Source organism: Monodelphis domestica, chromosome 1, assembly GCF_027887165.1.
Source record: "Monodelphis domestica isolate mMonDom1 chromosome 1, mMonDom1.pri, whole genome shotgun sequence".
Classification (NCBI taxonomy): domain Eukaryota; kingdom Metazoa; phylum Chordata; class Mammalia; order Didelphimorphia; family Didelphidae; genus Monodelphis; species Monodelphis domestica.
The window spans coordinates 317,970,046-317,992,804 of NC_077227.1; the positions used below are offsets into that span (position 1 = coordinate 317,970,046).

General features: G+C 35.1%; 1 protein-coding gene across 1 annotated transcript in view; it reads right to left on the reverse strand.

Annotated features, from left to right (window-relative positions):
• Window positions 1–219: 219 nt before the first annotated feature.
• TDRD9 (tudor domain containing 9) overlaps window positions 220–22,759 on the reverse strand; it is a 236,276-nt gene continuing 213,736 nt past the window's right edge. The window contains exons 31-36 of the mRNA XM_007473479.3: window positions 17,539–17,648; window positions 17,190–17,286; window positions 12,224–12,362; window positions 5,106–5,224; window positions 2,251–2,323; window positions 220–981 (exon numbers count right to left, since the gene is read on the reverse strand). Of these exons, the coding sequence (XP_007473541.2) occupies window positions 880–981; window positions 2,251–2,323; window positions 5,106–5,224; window positions 12,224–12,362; window positions 17,190–17,286; window positions 17,539–17,648 (640 nt within the window). The 3' untranslated portion in view covers window positions 220–879. The remainder of the gene's footprint in view (window positions 982–2,250; window positions 2,324–5,105; window positions 5,225–12,223; window positions 12,363–17,189; window positions 17,287–17,538; window positions 17,649–22,759) is intronic.

A 22,759-nucleotide genomic window follows, 5' to 3' on the forward strand; every position in this document is an offset into this window, starting at 1 on the left:
CTTAGACCTCATGCAGCACTAACGCAATTATTATATAATGTTGTTTATTATACTTATCTGTCCCCATCTTCCATCTAAATGTTGAGTTTCATGACAACAGGAAACATGTCATATCTGACCTTTGACACTTAATGTTTGTTGAATCATCAGTTGCTTATTGATTTTTCTTAAAGTTGTAAATATTTGTACTCCTCTGACTAAAAAAATGGTTAAGAGCAGTGGCTTTACCTCATGACTTTTATTGTTGTAACATAGCTATATCAGGTGACAAGTACTCTCTACTGTCACCAATATGTGAGCTAAGAAGAGGGACCTGAATAAACATTTTAAGTATACAAAACAAAAGTTAGGTTTTAAAAAACATTTTTCTTTCTCACAAAGTAAAAATTAGAATGTGCCATAAGCATTACAGACCTCAGATTTCCCTTCATGACAACCCAGGCTTCAGAGGCCTTGTATCTTGAATAAGCCTTTAAACTGCCCAAACAAAGAAAAATACAACTAATTTCAGAACTGCACATATAACATTAGCTACTCTGTTCACCTCCTATATCTGAATTTGGCAGCAATATAATAAGGAAATAGGAGCTCTTCTTTAAACAAATCTTCCTTCTGAACAGCTCTGGCAAAAATGTTATATTCTACACTGATTTTTCATTTTTGGGGAAAGGCTGGATTTCCCATCCTCCCACTTAAAAAGCTATACCATCCTATGGCCCTCCTACAAGCTGTTGAAGCCCTTGGATATTCCTCTTTCCAAAGCAGTAGACAGCAGGTCCACTGGCTACAATTCTTGGTAAAAGAAAAGTACAAAGAACTTAAACCCACTTTTACATAACTTCCTTTATGCTCAATCTTGATTATGATTTGATGAAATATTTAGGTACTTAATACAATCAGTTTATGAAGCTGATAGAGGAATGTATATTTTCCTCTTCCACTGTCCCTGTCAGACTGTTCCATGATCAACTTTGGATCCACCTAAAAAAAGAAAAGGAAAGTAAATAGTAAAGAAATTGTCTTACTTCTGTGATTCTAAAATCATGAATATTTGTTTCTTAAAGCTATGAGAAAAATTTTCCTTGTTGTTCAAAGTATTTCTTTAAAATTAAATACTGCTTTTTACTTCCAAAACATGTCATTATAATCTTATAATAGCTCAACTAAGTCCCTCTGACAATGCTGACAATGTGTACAAATCTAAATTATTGGAAATGAGAACCCCTTAGGAAAAGTCTTCTCATGGAAAGATGAGAATAGAAGTATGGCTGCAGTTAACATTAAAACTTAGAAATAACCTTCTGATCTAAGCTGTGAAGAGGCGCCAGAATGAAAACTTTAACTGATTATTTTTTTTTGTTGTATTTTCTAAACCTTGCATTTCAACTAAGAGGGACTCTGGGAAATCTTAAAGTCACAAAAATGAATTCTGCTACAAAATGAAAACGACACTACTCAGTTTTCTTATCTATTAATTGAGGGAATGAATGGGGTTTAGATCATTTCTAAAGTCCCCTTCAGTTTCAGGATTCTGTTACTCTATTTAAATAAAGTGATGCATCTAGTACAAGACATATTTTGAAGCGATCCCAAGGTGACAGGGCACAGAGGAGTCATACTGTGCTTTCTGAAGGTATCAGTTTAGTCCAGTCTGACCTAATTTCATTGCTTATTCCAAATTACTTTCAATATAAATGGCCATTCTAGAAGCAATATTTCTGAGGAGTTTATAAATGCCATTCTCAGTTAAGAAAATCACTGAATCAGCTCTCAATTTCCTTCTCCTTGGCTTCTAATTCCCATTTCCCTACAACTGCATCCTGTCAGCGCTGGACCCTATTCAATCTAAATTGACTCCTTGTACCATAACTGATTGACCTCATCCCAACCCTGTCTCTAGCAAGTAATAGTGGGATGCAATAAAGGAGGATTATAGGCTCATAGGGAGATGAGGATTGGGAAAAAATGATCTTTGAGTTTGGCATTCATTGATGACCTTGAGTAGAACAATAGAGAGGGTGTGGAAGCTAACTGAAGAAGTAAGGGTTGAGGTCATTAGCGTCCTCATTTGGCAAGAAAAGGAAGGAACCCATGAGGGTACTGGGGATGCAAAGGATAAAAATGCTTCTCTCCATCTTACTGCTGCCTTTCTTCAAATCTAACTCCTTCTACCTTTACCAAATAGTCTAATCCTAACTCAGACCCTACACACCAAGCTTTTTCACTTGTTAAAACATCTTAGAAACTTACCTGATTCCAATCATATGTTTTTTCATACCACGTGGGAACAATTATCTCTCTTGGTTTCAATTTGCAGAATAGACTGAAATTAAAAAAAAAAAAAGTTACCAAAGATTAACAAGCAGATTTAACCCTAATCAGATTTTTAAGAGTCCTTTATTTTGAATGGATAGAATGTGCTGTTATTACTCATCCTGGCTGATTGAGTTAACTACATTCCCCATGAGCCCACTGACTTCCTGTCATTACGTGCTGACACAGACAGAAGATAAATTGGGGTGAGTTCCACGTCCAGGGCTCTTTCCTTCCTAGGTCAGGACACTGGTGGAGCAGGTTGTTTGAAGAGGTAGATTAGCCATGGGCACGTGGTTTTGTTACCTTTTTTATGTTGTTACTTCTAGTAATTATTAATAAATCTTCTCACACTCTCTATCTCTTTTATTTCCCTCTTATCTCTAACTATTGTAGTTTAAAATGATCCACTGGGGAGACTAGTCTCCCCGAGGATAACAGAGGATTGTGAAAGAGAATTCTTTATTCTATTGTCTATCCTGAGTTAACACTAATTTAAGTACCTCACTAGATGGTGAAGACAGGATTAACTCTCCTTTGTCTATCTTTTGATTGAATCAACACAAGCTTGAACTGGGTGGAGGAGCAAAAAAATCACTTAGTGAATTCATACTCTCAGAACAGCTAGGATAAGTATTCACCTCTCCAGAAGGTGAGATTTAGAAAATTCACACTGAGAACAACCTTCAGAAGGTGAGAAGTCGATCCTACAGATACTGCCTCCTGGGCAGTGCCAGACAATTTGGAAACTAATTGGTCCCTGTGAAGAGGGGAAGGGACAAGGAGCCACCATATAAGCCACGAAATCCTTTCGCTAGAGGCTGATTGTCACCATAAGAGCAAGTGCTGAACTCCCTCGGGGGAATTGTCTTTGATAGACTGAAGAGATTGTCTTCTGACTGGGGAGAGTCTTCAAGGGAGCTTCATTGGAGAGTGTGGCTTGGATCATGGGCTGGAGCTTGGCTTCAACTTAGATTCTGACTCCCAGACTATTTCTTTGTATGAGTGAAAGGCTTACTCCCTTCCTGGTTTCCTAAGAGACTAGCTTCCATCTTGGAAGAGGCCCAGTGGTTACTCACTACTAGCCTTCCTGGTTGAGAGCTAATTAATCTCTGCCTAGATTAAGCAGACCCAGAGCAAAACATTTAGGTAGGTAGGATAGTTAAATTCTCTATTCCCCCTCTAAAATTATTGTCCAACCATTAATTTTCACTTTTACAATCCTTAAAGTCCTTTCTAGTTCTAAATCTGTGTTCTGATGTCCTTTTTGAGGATGGATTTTTATAAAGTATGTCAGCATGGGAAATACTTGGTAAAGAAATGTGCTCCAGTGATATAGACAGGCAACTCATTTCCAACTTTTATTCTTAGGCCCTAGAAGCACATAAGGCTAAGAAATTTGCACCTGGTCACAGAGCTGTTTGTTGCAGGGGGAACGATGAGTCCAACTCTTCCTGACTCCAAAGTCTACTATACCAAGCTGCATCTTGCCTTTTCTAATTAGTAGTCAAATTGTTTTTATCTGAATCTAATCAATTACTATATATTTTCTGCCTGCCAATTGCAGTCTCTGTGAAACCCAATGGCATATTTTGATTAATCTTTTCTAAATATATTTGACAAATATATACTTTTTGCCTTAAACAGCAATAACATGTTACAAATAAAATTAACTTTAAGGCTGCCAGCTTTGTATTTATGGTTGTCCTAAATAGCTTCTGGTAGTTATACTTTTTTTTAAAAAAAACTTTAAAAATGCCATTCCAAAATTGAGCAATAAAGTTGAGGCTTTATTAGCACTTTATTAGGCACTTTATTAGCAGATCTTTCATCCAGAGACAAGAGATAATCAGTACCAAAGTTCCTCAGCAATTAGTCCAGTAAGTGTTCACTGGCCTTGCTGAAGTATTGGTCCTCATTCTATGAATAGGGAAAAGATGGTGTTCCACCAAAGATGTTAGTTGGCAGCATTATGCCCTTCCATATGATCAAACTAAGACAACTGATGACAGATTTATTTTAAGTGGCCATAATGTTTTCATATACACTTCTTTATAAAGATTATTTTAAAAGGCACATCCATATATGTATAAGCCAGTGGAATTACTTGTTAGCTCTGGAAAGAGGGAGGGAAGAGGGGAAGGAGAGAACATGAATCATGTAACCATGGAAAATTATTCTAAATAAATTTTAAAAATCCATTATTTTTAAAAATATCTATACAGAGTAGCAACATTTCAGTCACAAATTCTGATGAATGTGTCTTACCTAGCATTTTTAAAAAATAACCCAAACTAAATGATTAGTATCCAAAGGCAGAAGAACAGTATGGGGCTAGGCAATTAGAGTTAAGTGACTTACCCAGCTAGGAAGTGTCTGAGATCAGATTTGTGAACTAGTCCCTGTCCATACCCCAAACCCTCAAACGTTACCTTCTGTGTTGATTCTAAGTAAGAAGAGTAGTAAGGGCTAGGCAATGGAGGTTAAGTGACTTGTCCAGGGTCACACAGCTAAGAAGTATCTGAGGCCAGATTTGAATCCAGGTCCTTCTGTCTCTAGGCCTGGCTCTCTCAGCCCACTAAGCCACCTAGCTGTGTAAACTAGTTTTTAAAAGAAATCCTTATTGTTTTTTTATTTAGGAATTTTGTTAGGAACTAAAAGAGAAATTCAAGCTCTATAAAATGATACTCAAAATAGAAGAGACAGAAAAATTATATCCAAAGAATGTATGTAAGAAAGTAAAGGAAACTGAATCAATTAGAAGGAATAGCAAATATTGTTACAAAACTCACCCTAAAAGTTTCTGACGAGCATTATCTTGTAACTGTGCAATTCTTTCGGGCCCAAGATACATACACCCATTTGGTCCATCACAAACTATCTTATTAATAGCTGCTCGAAGAATGTTAATCTGTACATAAACAGTAACATGACATTGAATAGTTTACTTAAAATGTATCATTGAAAAAACTACATGAATAGTAATTTTTATAAAACTTAAAACCACAATTCAGGGAAATCTGTGTTGTTATGCATGCAAACAGTAAATTTAAAAAATATTTTACAGGCAAATCAAAACAACTCTGAGGGACCATCTTACACCTAGCAGAGTAGCCAATATGACTGTAAAGGAAAATAATAAATGTTGGGGAGGATATGGCAAAATTGGGACACTAATGTACCACTGGTGGTGAATTAATAAAATCATTGTGGAAGGCAATTTGAAATTATGACCAAAGGGCTTTAAAAGAATGTAAGTCTTTTAATACAGCAATACCATTACTGAGTTTGTGTCACAAAGATATAAAAAAAATTGGAAAATGTTCTGTTTGTACAAAAATATTTATACCTGTGCCTTTTGTGGTGGCAAAAATTTGGAAAAGGAGGGATGTCCCTTGATTGGGAATGGCTAAACAAATTGTGGTATATGATGGTGATGTAATACTTATTGTAGAATGATGAACTGCTTGATTTCTATAAGAACTGGAAAGACCTCCATGAACTGATGTGGAGTAAAATAAGCAGAACCAGGAGAACATTGTACATAGTAACTGAAACGTTATGGAACAATTAAATGTGATTGACTGCTACTGAAAAGCAATGCAATGATTCAGGACAATCCTGAAGGACTTATGAGAAAGAATGCTCTCCACATCTAGAGAAAGAACTGTGGGAGTAGAAATGCAGAAGAAAACATGATTTATCACTTGTTTATATGGGTATATAATTTGGGGTTTTGGTTTTAAAAGAGTAGTCTTGTTACAAAAGTGAATAATATGGAAATATGTAATATGTAATATATGTACAACCCATTGAAATTGCTTGTTAACTCTGGGAGGTGGGAGGGAAGAGGGAAGGAGATAAGAAGAATCATGTAACCATGGAAAAAAATTAAATTTAAAAATTAAAAAAAATTTACAAAACTGCCTTTCATTAAGGCTTTCATGGCATTATTTCAACACCTCTTCATGTCCTCACATGTTGGGCCCAGCTTGGCCCTCATCCTCAAGGCTAATTTTTTTCATCTGAACCCTAATTCCATTCTCTCCTGCACCATTAATGAATTTCTTCACTCTTTTTCATCCTTAACCTTCTTTTCTACTGGTACCTCTAGAGCAGTAGAAAATAAAAAAAGAATTAATGGAAAAGTTCAAATCTCCCCCATCCTAAAAAAAACAAAAACAAATACCAAAAAACTTAACTTGAAACCTACTATTACTTCAAGGTATTATCTTAACTTCCCTCCCTATTTTATTATGAAATGAATAATTTATAACAGTGGTTTTTAAAGTGTGATCTAGGGGTTCTCAAGTGTCCCCAAGACCCTTTTATGAGGGTCTGTAAGGTAAAAACTATTTTCATAATACTCAAATATTTTGATTTCTGAGATATGTAATGATACAGTTCCCATAAACAAAAGTTCTTCATTGGGGGGGGGGGGGATCCTTGACAATTTTTAAGAGTCTAAAGGGCTACTGGGACCAAAAAGTTTGAGAACCATTTGTCTACAATCATTCCTCTTCCCTCTATCCTACTTTATTGCAACAGCTTTCTTCAAGTCTATCAAAGGTATATTGTCTTTCTATTTTCCACATTTTGATATGGTTTAATCATTCCTCAATATCTTCTCTTCCCTTTTTTTCCATGACATTTTTCTCTCTTGTTCTTGTCCGCTTATTCCTTCTTGTGTCTTTTACTGGTTCTCTCTCTTCCTCTCAACTTCTAAGTGTCTCCAGTTCTTTTTTTTTTCCCTCCTCAATAGACACAAATTATTGATCTTATCTACTCTATAGCTTTCATTAGGTTATTTAGACAGAAGTCACTGAAATTTCTATCTCCAGATCTAATCTCTTCCTATACATTCTAATCCTCTATCACTTATAGCTTTGTTGATTATTTCCAGCTGAAAGTCTCTCTGGTTCCTTGATTCAACTTTCCTTAACCAAACTCCTATTCATTCAAATATGCCCAACCTCCTTATTTCTGTTGATAAAATCCTTCAAGTTATCAGGTTAAAAAAGATCTTGGCTTCTTCCTTTTTCCTCTCTCACATCAGATCAATAGCTGACCTTTCAATTTCTTCTTTAATACTCTCCAAACTACTTCAAAGAATCCCAACTGGTTTTCCTGATTTCATTCTTTCCTGATTCCAGTCCATCCCACATAACTTAGCAGATGAATTTTCATAATATAGCTCTCTGAACATGAAACTCTCCTATACATATATACTCAGTAGCTCTTCAGTGCAAATAGGATAAACTAAAAACTCTTCAACTTGGTATCCAAACTGGTTACAACCAACCTTTCCAATTTTATTTTATGACTGTTGTCTTTCACATATGCTACATTTGACCAAACTGAACTATTAGCTATTCCTTGGCCTTCTCCTACCCTGTTCTGTACCTATGAATTTGTGTAGTTAGATCTAAGACACAGAGCCATTTGTAAGGAAGCTCAAGCTCAATAGTGACCTGCCATTAAACACACAAATTTCCCCATTCCCCCAAACTGAGGAATTTACACTGTGGATGAAAGAAACTTTCCATTAAGGATCTCTGTCTCTGCCCTGCCAGATTCAGAGGAGGAAGAGGATGTGCCTCATCTAAAGAATGTTTAGCCTGGAAAATGATGTGCCTAATTTTTGCCAATGGGAAAAACAAGAATATTCTAGATGGAGTCCAACAAAAAAGGCCATGGTAGCTTTGGCTTGATTTGAGGCCAACATTCTGTATTTATTTGTATTCAAATCCTCCTCAGAGGTCTGGATGTTCAGATGTATATCCTTAACTGAATTTATATTTCTCTCCAAAATCTTTTGCTTCCAACTTTTCTAATACCTGACCTCCCACATTCAATCTGTTGCTAATTCCTACTGATTCTGCTTTTGTGATCTCTCTCATATATACCCTCTTCTCTCTTCTGGCATTATCTCCATCCTGGGGATGCTATAGCTTTCTGGTCTCTCCATTTCATGTCTTTCCCTACTCTAGTCCATCCTCAACTATCAAACTGGTCACCCCACTCTATTTAATAAACTTCAGGTATTTTTATTTCTGGGATCAAATGTAAAATCCTCTGGCCTTTTATAAAGCTAGTTATGTTGGTCCCTTTTCCTACCTTTCAAGTTTTCTCTCTGCTGCACATTTTTACTCTTCTACTGACATTGGCTTTCTTGATGTTCCTTTCACATGACATTCTATCTCCCTACTCCATATAGTTTCAGGCTACTTCCCATGCCTAGAACAGCTCTCTCTACTTACTTATATATCCCCTCAAGTTTCAGCTTAATTGTCACCCTGAAATAGCCTCCAGTTTACTTAAATGTATGTCTATTTACATAATGTTTCCCCCATTACACCCTGAGCTCCCTGGGGGCAAGGACTGTTTTTGCCTCTCTGTATCCCTAGTACAGTCCATGACACATAGTAAGTACTTAATAAATGCCTGTTGACTGACAAAGATCAGTTTCCTTATTGCAAATTTAGAGTTGGACTAAATGATCTCTAGATCTGAATCCAATCATTTCTGTGGGGAAAAAGGATAATCATCAGTAGGTGAAAACATCATATAGGAAAGGAAATAAAAGTATCAAAGATTAATAAATGAATAAAAGCATAGTAGAAAAGAAAAGATGACCAATCAAATAAAGCTGTTATTATGCTCAGCAATTAGTAATATGCACAGAATGCACAGGACTGTGGAAAGAGCTCTAAATTTGGAATCAAGAGCTAATGGTCAGTCAAGTAGGGTGGTACTATACATCCTGTAATCCCTATTCCCAAGAGCCTGGAGAATTGCTTGAAAATGAGAGGTTTGGTCTGTAACCAGTGGAATTTCTATAATTAATTTCAGCACCAACAAGGTGCTCTCTGAGAGCACAAGATTTCAGGGCTGCCTAAGAAGGAGGGAAACAGCTACAGTCAAAATGAACTAGTCAAAGCTTCTATGCCAATAAACAATGTAATGGGATCAAGAATGGCTACTGCACTTCTAGTCTGTGTGAAATAGGGGGGCTCTTTTTGCTCTTCTTCACTGTGATCTTGGCACAGTCACTTTTTGGGCTTTGGTTTCCACATAAGGTCTGGTCAAACTGTTCTTCACAGATGACCACTGTAAACCTTAAAATTTCTTAAGACTTATAAATGTTGGAAATTTCACCATTGGGAAATTTCATACTTGAAAAACTTCCTATTGATAGTGGGAACTCTATTGGAATGTGAACCCCATTGGCATGGGAGATTCCTCCTCCTCCCTTCTTAAGATTACTTTAGGACAGAAACCTTTTGCTGAACAATGGAAAGGGCTTTGACCTATGCTTAAGCATAGAACAGGAAGTTCTTTGAGTCATGATTGATTTTAGAATTGATACAATAGAGATACTTGGAATGACAGAACCAGGTCTTGGAAAATACAATTTCCACCCTACTCAGTCCTAACAGGATTTAGGAAGGGCTGCAGCAAAGGATCAAGATTTAATTATTGAGAATATGACCTTCAACAGACATGTGCAAAGCCACAGACCTCTGGGCGGTCCTGGGTTAAGCTAGAGCCTCCATTAGCACAGGGAAGACATGGACAGTGATTGGTAGATGTGAGAACTGAGGGGAGGGAACTTGGATGGTTTCCTTAAAGATAGAGGGGTCTGAGGACTGAGGGGGGTTGGTTGGAGAGGTTTTTGGTCTGAGAGGTGGTGCTTTGAGAGTTGGCTCTGAAGGAAGCTGGAGGTGGAGGCCCCTGAGACTGTTTCTCCATTTTGGTCACGTGAGTAATAGGGACTGATCTCCTTTCTTTGCCTCAGCTATCTAAGGGCTTGGGCCTTTTGGCCCAGCCTAAACAGAAGGGGTATTTAAGCCCTATTCCCTTCTCTCCCCTTTCTCTCTCCCTCTCTCTCTCTCTCTCTCTCTAATTCCTTTCTTCCTCCTGTTTGTAATTAAACTCCATAAAAGGTTGACTGCTGACTTGAGTTTTCATTTAGGAATTACATAGCTGAATTCCTTGGCGACCTTAAATTAATATATATCAGTCTTTTAAAGTGATTTCCTTGTCACACCATCAATCACTCTTCTTCATGCCTTCACATGCTCAGAATGCACTTCCTTCTCATCATCTTTGCCTCACAGAATTCCTTACTTCTTTCTTTTTAAAAAACTGTATTTTATTTTTTCCCAGTTACATGTAAAAACAATTTTTTAAACATTAAAATTTTGAGTTCTAAGTTCTCTCTTTTCTACCCTTACTTTCTCACTGTCCTCCCTGAAATAGTAAGCAATCTGATATAATTTTACATGTGTCATCATGTGAAATATTTTTCCTTTTTAGTAATTTTGTGAAAGAGATCTCTGACAAAATAAAAAAAGGAAAAGAAAATTAAATATAGTATGCTTTAGTCTCTGAGGCAGATGTCATTTTTCATCATGAGTCACTGGGTTTGTCTTGGATACTGTGTTGCAGAGAAAAAGTAGGTCATTCACAGTTGTAAATCAAAAAAATAGTGCTGTTACTCTGTACAATGTTCTTTGGATTTTATTCACTCAATTTTGCATCAGTTCATACACGTCTTTCCAGGTTTTCCTAAAATTATCCTGCTTGTCATTTCTTATAGTGCAATAGTTTCCCACTCCAATTATATACCACAATTTATTCTGTCATTCTCTAATTAATAGACAACCTCTCGGTTTTCAATTCTTTGCTAACACAAAAAAGAGATGCAATAAATATTTTTTAAAAAATAGGTCCTTTTTCCTTAAAAAAAAAAAAGTCTTTTTGGGATACAGACCTATTAATGGTATTTCTGGATCAAAGGGTATGTGCAGTTTTAGACTTCATTTCTTTCAAGATTTTATTCAAGGCAAAGTAGGGATATTAATTCATTGCTGGTGGAGTTGTGAACTGATCCAACCATTCTGGAGGGCAATTTGGAACTATGCCCAAAGGGCGACAAAAGAATATCTACCCTTTGATCCAGCCATAGCACTGCTGGGTCTGTACCCCAAAGAGATAATGGACAAAAAGACTTGTACAAAAATATTCATAGCTGCGCTCTTTGTGGTGGCCAAAAACTAGAAAACGAGAGGATGCCCATCAATTGGGGAATGGCTGAACAAATTGTGGTATATGTTGGTGATGGAATACTATTGTGCTAAAAGGAATAATAAAGTGGAGGAGTTCCATGGAGACTGGAACAACCTCCAGGAAGTGATGTAGAGCGAGAGGAGCAGAACCAGGAGAACATTGTACACAGAGACTAATACACTGTGGTATAATCGAACGTAATGGACTTCTCCATTAGTGGCGGTGTAATGTCCCTGAACAATTTGCAGGGATCCAGGAGAAAAAAACACTATTCATAAGCAAAGGATAAACTATGGGAGTGGAAGCACCGAGGAAAAGCAACTGCCTGACTACAGCGGTTGAGGGGACATGACAGAGGAGAGACTCTAAAGGAACACTCTAATGCAAATATTATCAACATAGCAATGGGTTCAAATCAAGAAAACATGTAATGCCCAGTGGATTTACGCGTCGGCTATGGGGGGTGGGGGGAGGTAAAGAAAATGATCTATGTCTTTAATGAATAATGCTTGGAAATGATCAAATAAAATATAATTTAAAAAAAAAGATTTTATTCAAGCACCATCTTCTATACAAAGTCCTCTCTTCCCAAAATGCCTTGTATTAATTTTATGTATATACACACAGATACAGACACTGATACACACATCTACCTCCTCTAATACAATGTGAATATTTACATTTTTGCCTTTGTATCCCCGGTTCCTAGTTCAATGCCTAGCACATTATATGTACATCATAAATGTTTGCTGTTAATTGAATGTCAGTTTTTTTGTGTGCAAAGAAAGCCTATGATATTCTCCAAGGTCCCTTCTATAACTAGATTTTATGATCTTACCTCAACTATGTCCTCCACATTCAACTGGACATCAAATGCCAACTCAATGTCATGCTCTGGCAATATTGGTGTTCCTGTAGTTGGATTCCACCCCAAACCACAAAGGGCACCGGTGTAACATTTTCCACTCTGATCAACCCTAAAGAACACAAGGAAATTGTATTGCTAGGTAACATTTGCCAGAAAACTACAAAAATAAAATAATATTGCATATTCCTATTTTAACTTCTCATCAACATTAAACAAACACTTTAATCAAATTCTAGTACAGACATTTAAATGTGCAGTGTATAAGTCCAGAATAACCTTAGAAAGAGACCACTAATAATAAAAGTAGAACATTATAAGAAGGCTGACAAATGACTAACCTAGAAGGCTGAAAACCTGGGAGTTCCCAAATGTTCAATCCTATACATTATGGCAGTACTGTAATGACATGTTGTGCATCACTTCAAAATATTAACCCTTATTGTCAAAAACTTGGTCATAAGTGGGCAATTACTTGCTCTTATATGTTTGAGTCTCATTTAAACAAAACTTTAATTAATTGGTCTTCAGGAATTCAACTATTCAACTGAATTAAATTCCACAAATATTTGTTAAGCCTCCTTACACAGTTCTCAGCCAAATGACAGGAATAAAGTTATATAAGAATTAATCACTGACCACATCAAATTTACAATATAGTAAGGGAAGTTAACATATGTAAATACAAAGATATCAGTCTAAATAGAGATTAGTGTGAACAGGAGAATGGAGATGAGAATAAAAAGTGCTTCTACAAGGAAAAGGAAAGGCAGTAAGTATAATTTGACTGCAATGCTGAACAAATGCGAGATGTCATATGAGATGTCAGATGATGCACAGGTAGAATAAGATTTGGTAACATATTAACTGTAAATATTAAGTAGATGAAAATAAGTCATCAGACCTGAGCTTTTATTTCAACTCTACTACTTACTATACATGAAATCTTGGAAATTCCTTTCATATTTCTAGGTCTCAGTTATCCCACCTACAAAATGAAGGAGTTGGGACTAGATGACCTCTAACATTCCTTCCAGCTCTAATTATCTATGGTCCTGACTCAAACTTCAAAAATGGGAGAATAACCTGAAGATAATGATAAAAAAAAGAGCCTAATTATCATCTTTTAAGAGATTACAAAGGAAAATTGCCCTGATATTTTAGAACCAGAAAGTAAAACAGAAACAGAAAGAATCTATCCATTACCTCCTGAAAGAGACTCCTAAAGTGAAAACTCCTAGGAATATTATAGCCAAATTCCAGAACTCCCAAGTCGAGGAGAAAATACTGCAATCAGCCAAAAAGAAACAATTCAAACATCATAGAGCTATAGTCAAGATAACACAAGATTTAAGCAACTTCTACCTGAAAGGATCAGAGAGTCTGAAATATGATATTCTAGAAAGCAAAGGGGCTAGGAAAGCAACCAAATATTACCTACCCAACAAAACTGAGTACAATCCTTCAGGGGGAAAAATAAGAGGATTTTCGAGCTTGCATATTCCTGATGAAAAGACCAGTACTGAAGAGAAAATCTGATTGTCATATACAAGGCTCAAGAGAAACATAAAAAGGTAAACAGGAAAGAAAAATCACAAGTGATTCAATAAATTTAAAAACTATTTATATCCCTATATTGAAAGACGATACTTGTAACTCCTAAGATTAATTAATAAGGCTGACAAGTGTATACATAGATAGATAGAATGTAAGGGTATGAATTGAATGGAATGGAATGGTATCTGAAAAAAATAAAACTAAGGGGTAAGAAAGAAATGCACTGGAAAGTGTAAGAGAGAGGGAACTGGGTAAATCATCTCAAACAAAAGAGTTTTTATATAATGAAGGGGAAATGGGGAAAGTGGGAAAAGGAGGTATTTGAACCTTACTCTCATTGGAATTGGCTCAAAAAGGGAAGAACATACACATTCAGCTGGGTACTGAAATCTATCTTACCAATAGGAAGGAAAGAACAAGAGAAGATGGGTAGGGATGATAAAATGAAGGATGAATTGAAGGTGGTGATGGTCTTTAGAAGCAAAATACTTTTAAGATGGACAGGGTGAAAGGAGAGATAAACAAGGAAAAAATAGGATGGAGGGTTATACACAGTAATCATAATGAGGAAAAAGTTTACAGGTATCCCCAATAAAAGCCTCACTTCTCAAATAGATATAGAAATGAGTTAAATGTGTAACAATACAAGTCATTCCCCAATTAATAGTGAAAGGATATGAATAAACAATTTTATATGAAGTAATCAAAACTATCTATGGTTATGTGAAAAAATACTTGAAATCGTTATGAATTAAAGAAATACAAATTAAAATAGCACTGAGGTACCACTTCATTCCTATCAGATTGACTAAGATAGAAAAGGGAAATGACAAAAAAGTTGGAGAGGATATGAGAAAACTGAGACACTAATGCATATTGGGATAGTTACAAACTGATTCAACTATTCTGGAGAACAATTTGGAATTATGATCAAAGTATTGTAATACTGTCATACCTGTTTGCCTCAGTAATACTATTATTAGGCCTGTATCTCAAGAAGATAAAAAGACTTCTTAGTTATAGAGAAAGAGGACCTCTACGTATAAAAATATTTATAAGCAGCTCTTTTTGGGGTGACAGAATTAGAAACTGAGGATAATTGGGGGATGGCTAAACAAGTTATAGTATATGTAGTATATGTAATGGAATAGTATTATCCTATAAGAAATCATGAGCAGGATGTCTCCAGAAAAATCTAGAAAGGCTTCTATAAATAAAGAGTGTAGTTTAGTAAAACCAGGAGAACACTGTATACAGAAACAAATATTGTACAATGAACTATGAAATACTTAGCCAATTTGAACAATATAACAATCCAAGTCAATTTCAAAGGACTGGTGATGAAAAAAACCTGCTATTTCTAGAGGAAAAAAAGTTGATGGAATCTGAATTCAGACCAAAACATACTATATTTCACTTTCTTTTTCAGTTTTTTGTTTGTTTTCTTCCACAAAAGGACTAATAAGAGGTTTTACATGGTCATACATGTAATTGCACATGGATGGATCACAAAATCTTTATCACATTGCTTACAATTTCAGTGAGAAGGCAGGAAGGGAAGGTGGGAGGGAGAGAACTGAGGACTAAAATTTTTTAAAAAGAAGTTAAAAATTGTTTTTACATGTAATTGGAGAAAAAAATTAAAATGGCAGAATAAACAAATAGTGGTAACTGTGAATAATAATAAGATCACAAGGAGCAAATAAAATTCTATAATTTATCATTAAAGGAAAGATTAGTGAACATAGAACACATTATATCCCTTTTTATGCAGTTCTGCCATAATGATAGATGAAAGGAATGCTCCCTATATAAAATCTACCAAAATATTAGCAAAAAATATTGATAAAGACATTCATGTGGTCCTTGGAAATGATAGAGAAATGTGAACAATTAGGCATATTCAAAAGTGATTGAGAATAGTTATTAATAATTTCATATCAATTTTTAAGGTAGTATTATCCAGGGTTATACCTATAGAGATCTGTGTTTGACATTATACTGTTTTAATATTTTTATCAGTGGCTTGGCTACAGCCACATACTAAAAATGAGAGATTAAGGATTCAAAAAGATAGGATAGAACAATGGGTCAAACGTAATAAGATGAAACAGACTAAAAAAATTGGCTTGCCAAATACAAAATGGGGGAATTATTACTAGACACAACAGTTCAACTGAAAAATATTGCTTTTTAAAAAAAGCTTAACATTAGTAAATAATGTTTTATGGGAGCCAAGAAAGATCCCATTATTGTATACTACCATTAAAAGAGGTATCTACGCTGGCCTAAGGAAGTGATAGTTCCGTAATACTCTGCCCTGGTCATACTCCTTCTTAAGAATTGTAGTCCATTTTGGGCATCACAGTTTGGAAAGGACATTGATAAACTACAGAATATTCAGAGGAGGGCAACCAGGATGGTGTATGTTTCTCAAGTTCCTAACATGTAAAGACTGGTTGAAAGAACAAGGGGGCATTTATGGAGAAAATAACTTAGGGAGGACATGCTAGTTATATCCTAAAATAATTCCCTCCACTTCTTTTCCTGCCAACCATCATCTATTTGCCCATCTAATACTATGTACATTGTACATAATTGAACTCCTTTATTGCATAGTTCAGGAGAGAAGACTAGGCAAGCCTCAGATTCTGGAAGTACTATCAAAAATAAGTTGCTACAGACTTTTTACAAATTCATAAATGACCATTCTTTTAAATAATGGACCACTTCATGAAGTGGTAAGGTCCCTCATCATTGGGTTTATGTAGAAATATATAATTAAAGTTAAAGACATCAGAAAATAGATGTAACCACCTCATATGAGATTTTTCTTATACATTCAAAGTCCCTTTACAACTCAAAAGACATTATGAGCCATATTAAAAACTGTATTTCTTGTAGAACTATGTAATGCTCCAATTCATCCTCTTGTGATTCCCTGATATCATGTAAACGTCTTAGACAGAATACTATCCATTATAATAAATTCTACACCACTAACTACAGATTACAACTTTGTTTTATACAGACTTAAATTTCGAATCAACCCCGAGGGTTGGCCTTTAAATAGGAGTATAAGTCTAAGCTGTACAGAAAAGGAAGGGGAACTGCTTTGACTGTTTATGGATTCTAGTGAAGGTCTTTTTGCATTTTTGTCAAGTTTAAATTAGCTGGTCTTATATACAATATTAAAGGGACATGAACCTAATTCTGGTATTGCTATAGCAAAATCTTGGGTGGGGGGAAGAATCAAGAATTATTAATACTTTAAGTCCTCAAAATTCAACCTGGTCTATATAATCTAAGAATGATGGCTTAGAGCCACAGGTTACATTCAGAGAAACTTATAAGTCAACAATTGTTTCTTATGCATCCATACCTTAGTTCCATAACTGGGGCAAACAACATACTAAGTAATGCTGGTAGTCCTGGAATATGAGGCATCAGAGAAGTTTCTCTCAGTAGCATAGTAGATCCTGTTTAAAAAAAAATCACAAGAGGTTAGAAGAAAGTAAATAAAATTAGTGGTGTTCCTGATTAAAAAGAAAAGCAGTGGATAGAATTGTTAGTTAACTATGCTACATGCTCCTAACACTGAACAATCAGCTTAAAAAGGAGATATTCAGCACAGATATCCAGTGTTCATAGAATAATTATGTTCAATAGCTGACAGTAAGAATGTAACGAAATACAAGGCTTAAAGGAGTAGATGGGAACATTTAAATTACCAGTTGCATTTACTGAGAGAGAAGCAGCAACCAACATTCGCTGGTGGAGGTCTTCAGGGGCATCACTGATAATAACAGAGTTTATACTCTCTTTTTCAATCCATACACATCTAAAAGAAATAATGAATGCCATTAAATTACACTAAGCTCACAAATTATATCTATTAGGAATATTAACATAAATCCCTAAAATGTAAACATATTGCATCTAAGTTCATTCACTATTATTTGCATCCAACTGGACATATGAGATTAGTTAAGGATGAACACCTACCACAAAGTAATCAGAAAGTTGTAAAATGAATAGTTTTGACTATATTAAATTAAAATAAAAGATTTGTACAAACAAAACCAATGTAAACAATATTAGAAGGAAAACAAGTGGGCAAAAATTTTATAACATATTTCTGATAAAGGTCTCATTTGTCAAATATATAGAGAACTAAGTCAAATTTAAAGAATACAAGTCATTCCCCAATTGACAAATGGTCAATGTATATGAATAAGCAGTTTTCAGATGCAGATGCAGAACTCAAAGAAATCAAAATAACGATATGAAAAATGTTTTAAGTCACTAATGATTAGAGAAATACAAATTAATGTAACTCTGAGGTACCACCTCACACCTATCAGATTGGCCAACATGACAGTAAAGGAAAGTGATAAATATTGGAAGGAACGTGGCAAAACTGGAACACTAATGCATTACTGGTAGAATTGTGAACTGATCCAACCATTCTGGAGGACAATTTGGAATTATACCCAAAGGGCTATAAAACAATGCATACCCTTTAATTCAGTAATAACACTATTGGGTTATCCCAAAGACACACAAAAAGGGGGAGGGAGGAACTACTTGTACAAAAATATTTATAGCTGCTCCTTTTGTGGTGGCAAAGAATTGGAAACTAAAGGGATGTCATTCAATTGGGAAATGGTTGAAAAAATTGTGGTATATGATGGTGATGGAATACTATTGTGTCATAAAGAATGAATAGGATAACTTCAGAAAGAGTTAGAAAGACCTTCATGGACTGAGGCAGAGTGAAATGAACAGAACAAGGAAAACATTGTACACAGTAACAGCAATATTGTGGAATGATCAATTGTGACAGACATAGCTATTCTCAGCAGTACAGCAATTCAGGATTCAGGACAATTCAAAGGGATTTATTGACAAAGAATGCTATCCACCTCAAGAGAAAAAAATTGTTGGAATCAGAATGCAGATCAAAACATATTTTTCACGTTAGTTTATTTGGGTTTTTATTTTGGGGTTTTGGTTTTATATGATTATTCTTCTTACCAAAATGGAAATGCTTTGCATGATAATACATGTAGAAGCCAGAACAAATTCCTTGCCTGTTCTGTGAGGGGGAGAGGAGGAAGTAAGACAATTTGGATCATGTAACTTCAAAAAACTTTTGTGGAAGTTTGTTATTACATGTAATTGGTAAAATGAAATACCTTTATAATGGAAAAAAAAGGAGAGTGAGCAACTTGCTTCTCATTTATCTGAATTGATTAAAGGAGGAAAGAATATGCAACTATATCCTAGGTATAAAAGTTCTTTTCACTCAACAGCAAAACAGGAGGGGAGAAGGGAATAAGAAAAGACAAAGTAAAGGAGGAATTCATCATAAGCAAAACAAATTATTAAGGAGGAAAATAAAGAAGAGGAAATGTATGAGAATAGAATAGAGGAAAACAACATTAATAATCATAACTGTGAATAGGATGAAATCACCTAAAAACAGAATAGCAGGATGGAATAGAAAGGAAACTACAACATTCTATTTATAAGAAACACATTTGAAACAAAAGTTAGAATGTGGCTAGATCAAAATCTATTATGCTACAGCTGTAGTAAAAAGGTTAGGAATAACAATTATGTTAGTAAAGCAACAACAACAAAAAAAAGTTAAATAGTTAAAAATAGTTAAATAGTTAAAAGGGAAAAGCAATTTAGAATTATGCCTCAAAAGATATAATATTGTGTAAATCCCCTTTGGCCTAATAATACCATTACTTATCTTATACCCCAAGGAAAGCCAAGGTCTTCAGGAACCTGCAAGTAAGTGTGTGTGTGGGAGTGTGCATGTATACCTTAGTTTGTTTTATGGGGGAAAAGAAGTGGAAACTGATGGGAATCAACTGGGAATGACTGACCAAATTATGGCATATATATATGTGATAGAATATTAATGAATTAGAAGAAATTAAGGCCTCTTCAGGCTTTGATAATTGAGGTAGCAATCCTAGGCCCAGGTCTCCAAAATTCTATCCTGAAGTATCCTGGAGGTCCCTGAAGGTCTAGTGTTCTGAGCCTCAAAGATCCAGGAGTGCCTAAACCAGGAGGTAGGCTTCAGCACAGTAATCTAGGGATGATTACCATACCCAGAAAGGGCAGAATATGGCCCCAGCATAAAGTCTCAATTCAAGAACTAAGGCTGAAAAGACGATCAAATAGATAAAATAAAGACCACTATAAAGAATAATAATATATTTCTAAACACCAAAAAAAAAATCCAACCTAGGATAAGAAAAAACTATAAGAGCTGCAAGCATAGACTTATAGAGAAAAAGATAGATTCATCATCACATGGATTACATGAATACCTAGAAGAAATTAAAAAGATAAATTAAATTAAAGCTTTAAAGGAAAAAAGCAAGAGAATAAATGTAAAGAAATGGAAACAGACTTGAAAATGAAAACTAAAATTTAGCTAGGAAATGAACATACCTTGAAAATTTGATTGCATCAAACAGAAATAAATTACTACATAAGACAATAAAAATACTCAAGCAAAATTAAAAGATGGAAAAAAATAAGAAACTTTATATTTGTAAGACATTGGTTGTCAAAAACAAGTGAACTAGAAAATAGCTCAAGAAATAATTTAATAATTAGACTACCTGAAAACCCATGACTCCCCACCCCTCCAAAAAGCATGTATATTATAATGAAGAAATCATAGGTGAACATTTTCCCAAGCCTATTAAAACCAGAGTGCAAAAAGATAAAAACAGAATTCATTAATCACCTCTAAGGGAAAAAAGCCACAAATGTTTAAAATTTCTAAGTTGCAGCCAAAATCAAAAGTTTATGTGCTGATGAAAAAAAATATATTAAGCATCAAGAAAGAAAAAATTCAGATACCAAAGGATAAGCAAGGAACAGTTTCTCCCATGCAAGAGAGGTAGATTCTAGGATATAATATTCCAAAAGGCAAAAGATAAAGGTTTACAACCAAAAATAATTTATCTTGAAAAACTGAGTGTCATTCCACAGTGGGGGAAATATGCTAGGGTAGAAAGGAAAAAAGAAAAGGAAGTGGATCATCTTAGAAGAGAGAAAGTATCAATAAATCTCACTTTTATCTGAACCAGGCATCAAGAAGACTGAAAGCAAGCACACATTGTTGGAGTCTGTCAATAAACATTTACTAAATTTCCCCTATATGCTATAGTACTATGCTTAGTGCTGGAAATATACAAAAATAGGCACATTGAGGCTCTCAAAATCAAATGGAAGAAATAAGTTGGGATAAACATTACCAGTAGGAGGAGCAAAGGGGATGGGGGGTTGTAGGGAGATAAAGGGGAAGGTAGTATTAGAAAGGGAATAATCACAAGAAAAATTTATGTACTGATCCCAAAAGGGAAATTTAAGGGGAAAAAAACAAAAGTGAAGAACTAGAAACTAAAGGGGTGTACATTATTAGAGGATGGCTGAATGGCCAAAGTGTGATATAGGAATGTAATGAGTAATATTGGACTGGCTAGAATTACATTGCTGGCAAGAAATGACAAAGGGAAGATTTCAGAGACTCCTGGGAAACAGGAACTAATGTAGAATGAAATAAAAGCAATAAGAGAATAATTTATACTACAAAAACTTGTAAAGAAAAACAACTTTCAAAATGTAAAAGGTCCAAGTCAAGGGTGAAGAGGGATTATATTAGAGAGAAATAGGAATAAGGTATGGAGAGTAGATATGATATAATGAAGACATCAGGAAAGTTTTAACAGTGATGTCAAATGATGTCAACAGTAAGAACTGGAAGAGGCTGGTATAAATGGAAATGCATATATTGGCTTTAAACAAGAAAGGAATAGGGTCTGGAAGTGGCAGAGACATGAAAGAAGTGTGTTTGGAACAACAGTATTCCTAAGAATTGTTTCTTCATGATATCCTCTTCCGTGTTCACATTAATACAGAAGGTAGAGGAAATGTCTCTTATCTTTTACATAGGTAATGGGCTCAAATATCAAGTTCATGGTTTGCCCTAATCAAGCTCACAAATCTTGAAATGGCTGAGGTAAGTAAGAAGGATAAGGAAAAAATGAAGACTGAAGAACTCTGATAAATGTGTTGGGAGGACCTATGAGGAAGCATGTTCCCACTTCCTGAAAGAGACATGATGGACTAAAGAAGTAGAAGGAAACATAGCAAAAGACTGGGCATGGTCCTGCCCCAAAACGTATATGAATTTTTTCCTTCTGAATGCCTACCGAAGTTCTGAATTTCAGCTATATTTCCTGGGGATTTAAAACTTTTGAAGATTTTTTTTTCCAATTCAAAGACATTTTATTTTCCCAATTACACATAATAATAATTTCCAACATGTTTTCCAAAGTTATAAAACCCAAACCAACTCCCTCTCTTCCTTCTCTCCCCCCACTCAGAGATGGTAAGCAATTTGATTTGGGTCATACATGTATTATCATGCAAAATACACTTCCATATTGGTCTTCATGAGAGCACAGTAAATACACTGATGTGAAAGACAGAATGCTTTGATCCACATCCATAGGACTCCAAAACAGTTCTTTTTCTGGAAAGTGCTTTTTTTTCCCTTTTTAAAAAATTTTTTTAAAAAAATAATTTTTTTTAATAACAAATTTCCACAAAAGTTTTCCAAAGTTATATGATCCTATGTTATCTCCCTTCCTTCTTCCCTTCCCCCTCCCAGAGCTGACAAGCAATTCAACCTGGGTTATATGTTTTTATCATGCAAAATATGTTCATATTTGTAAGTGAATAATTATATTAAACCAGAATCCCCCAGAATATAGTCAAATAAACAAGTGACAAATAATATGTTTTCCTCTGCACTTCTACTCCAATAGTTCTTTCTATGGAGCATTCTTTTTCCTAAGTCCCTCAGCACAGTCCTGGATCATTGTATTGCTGAGTAGCTGCTAAATCTATCACATT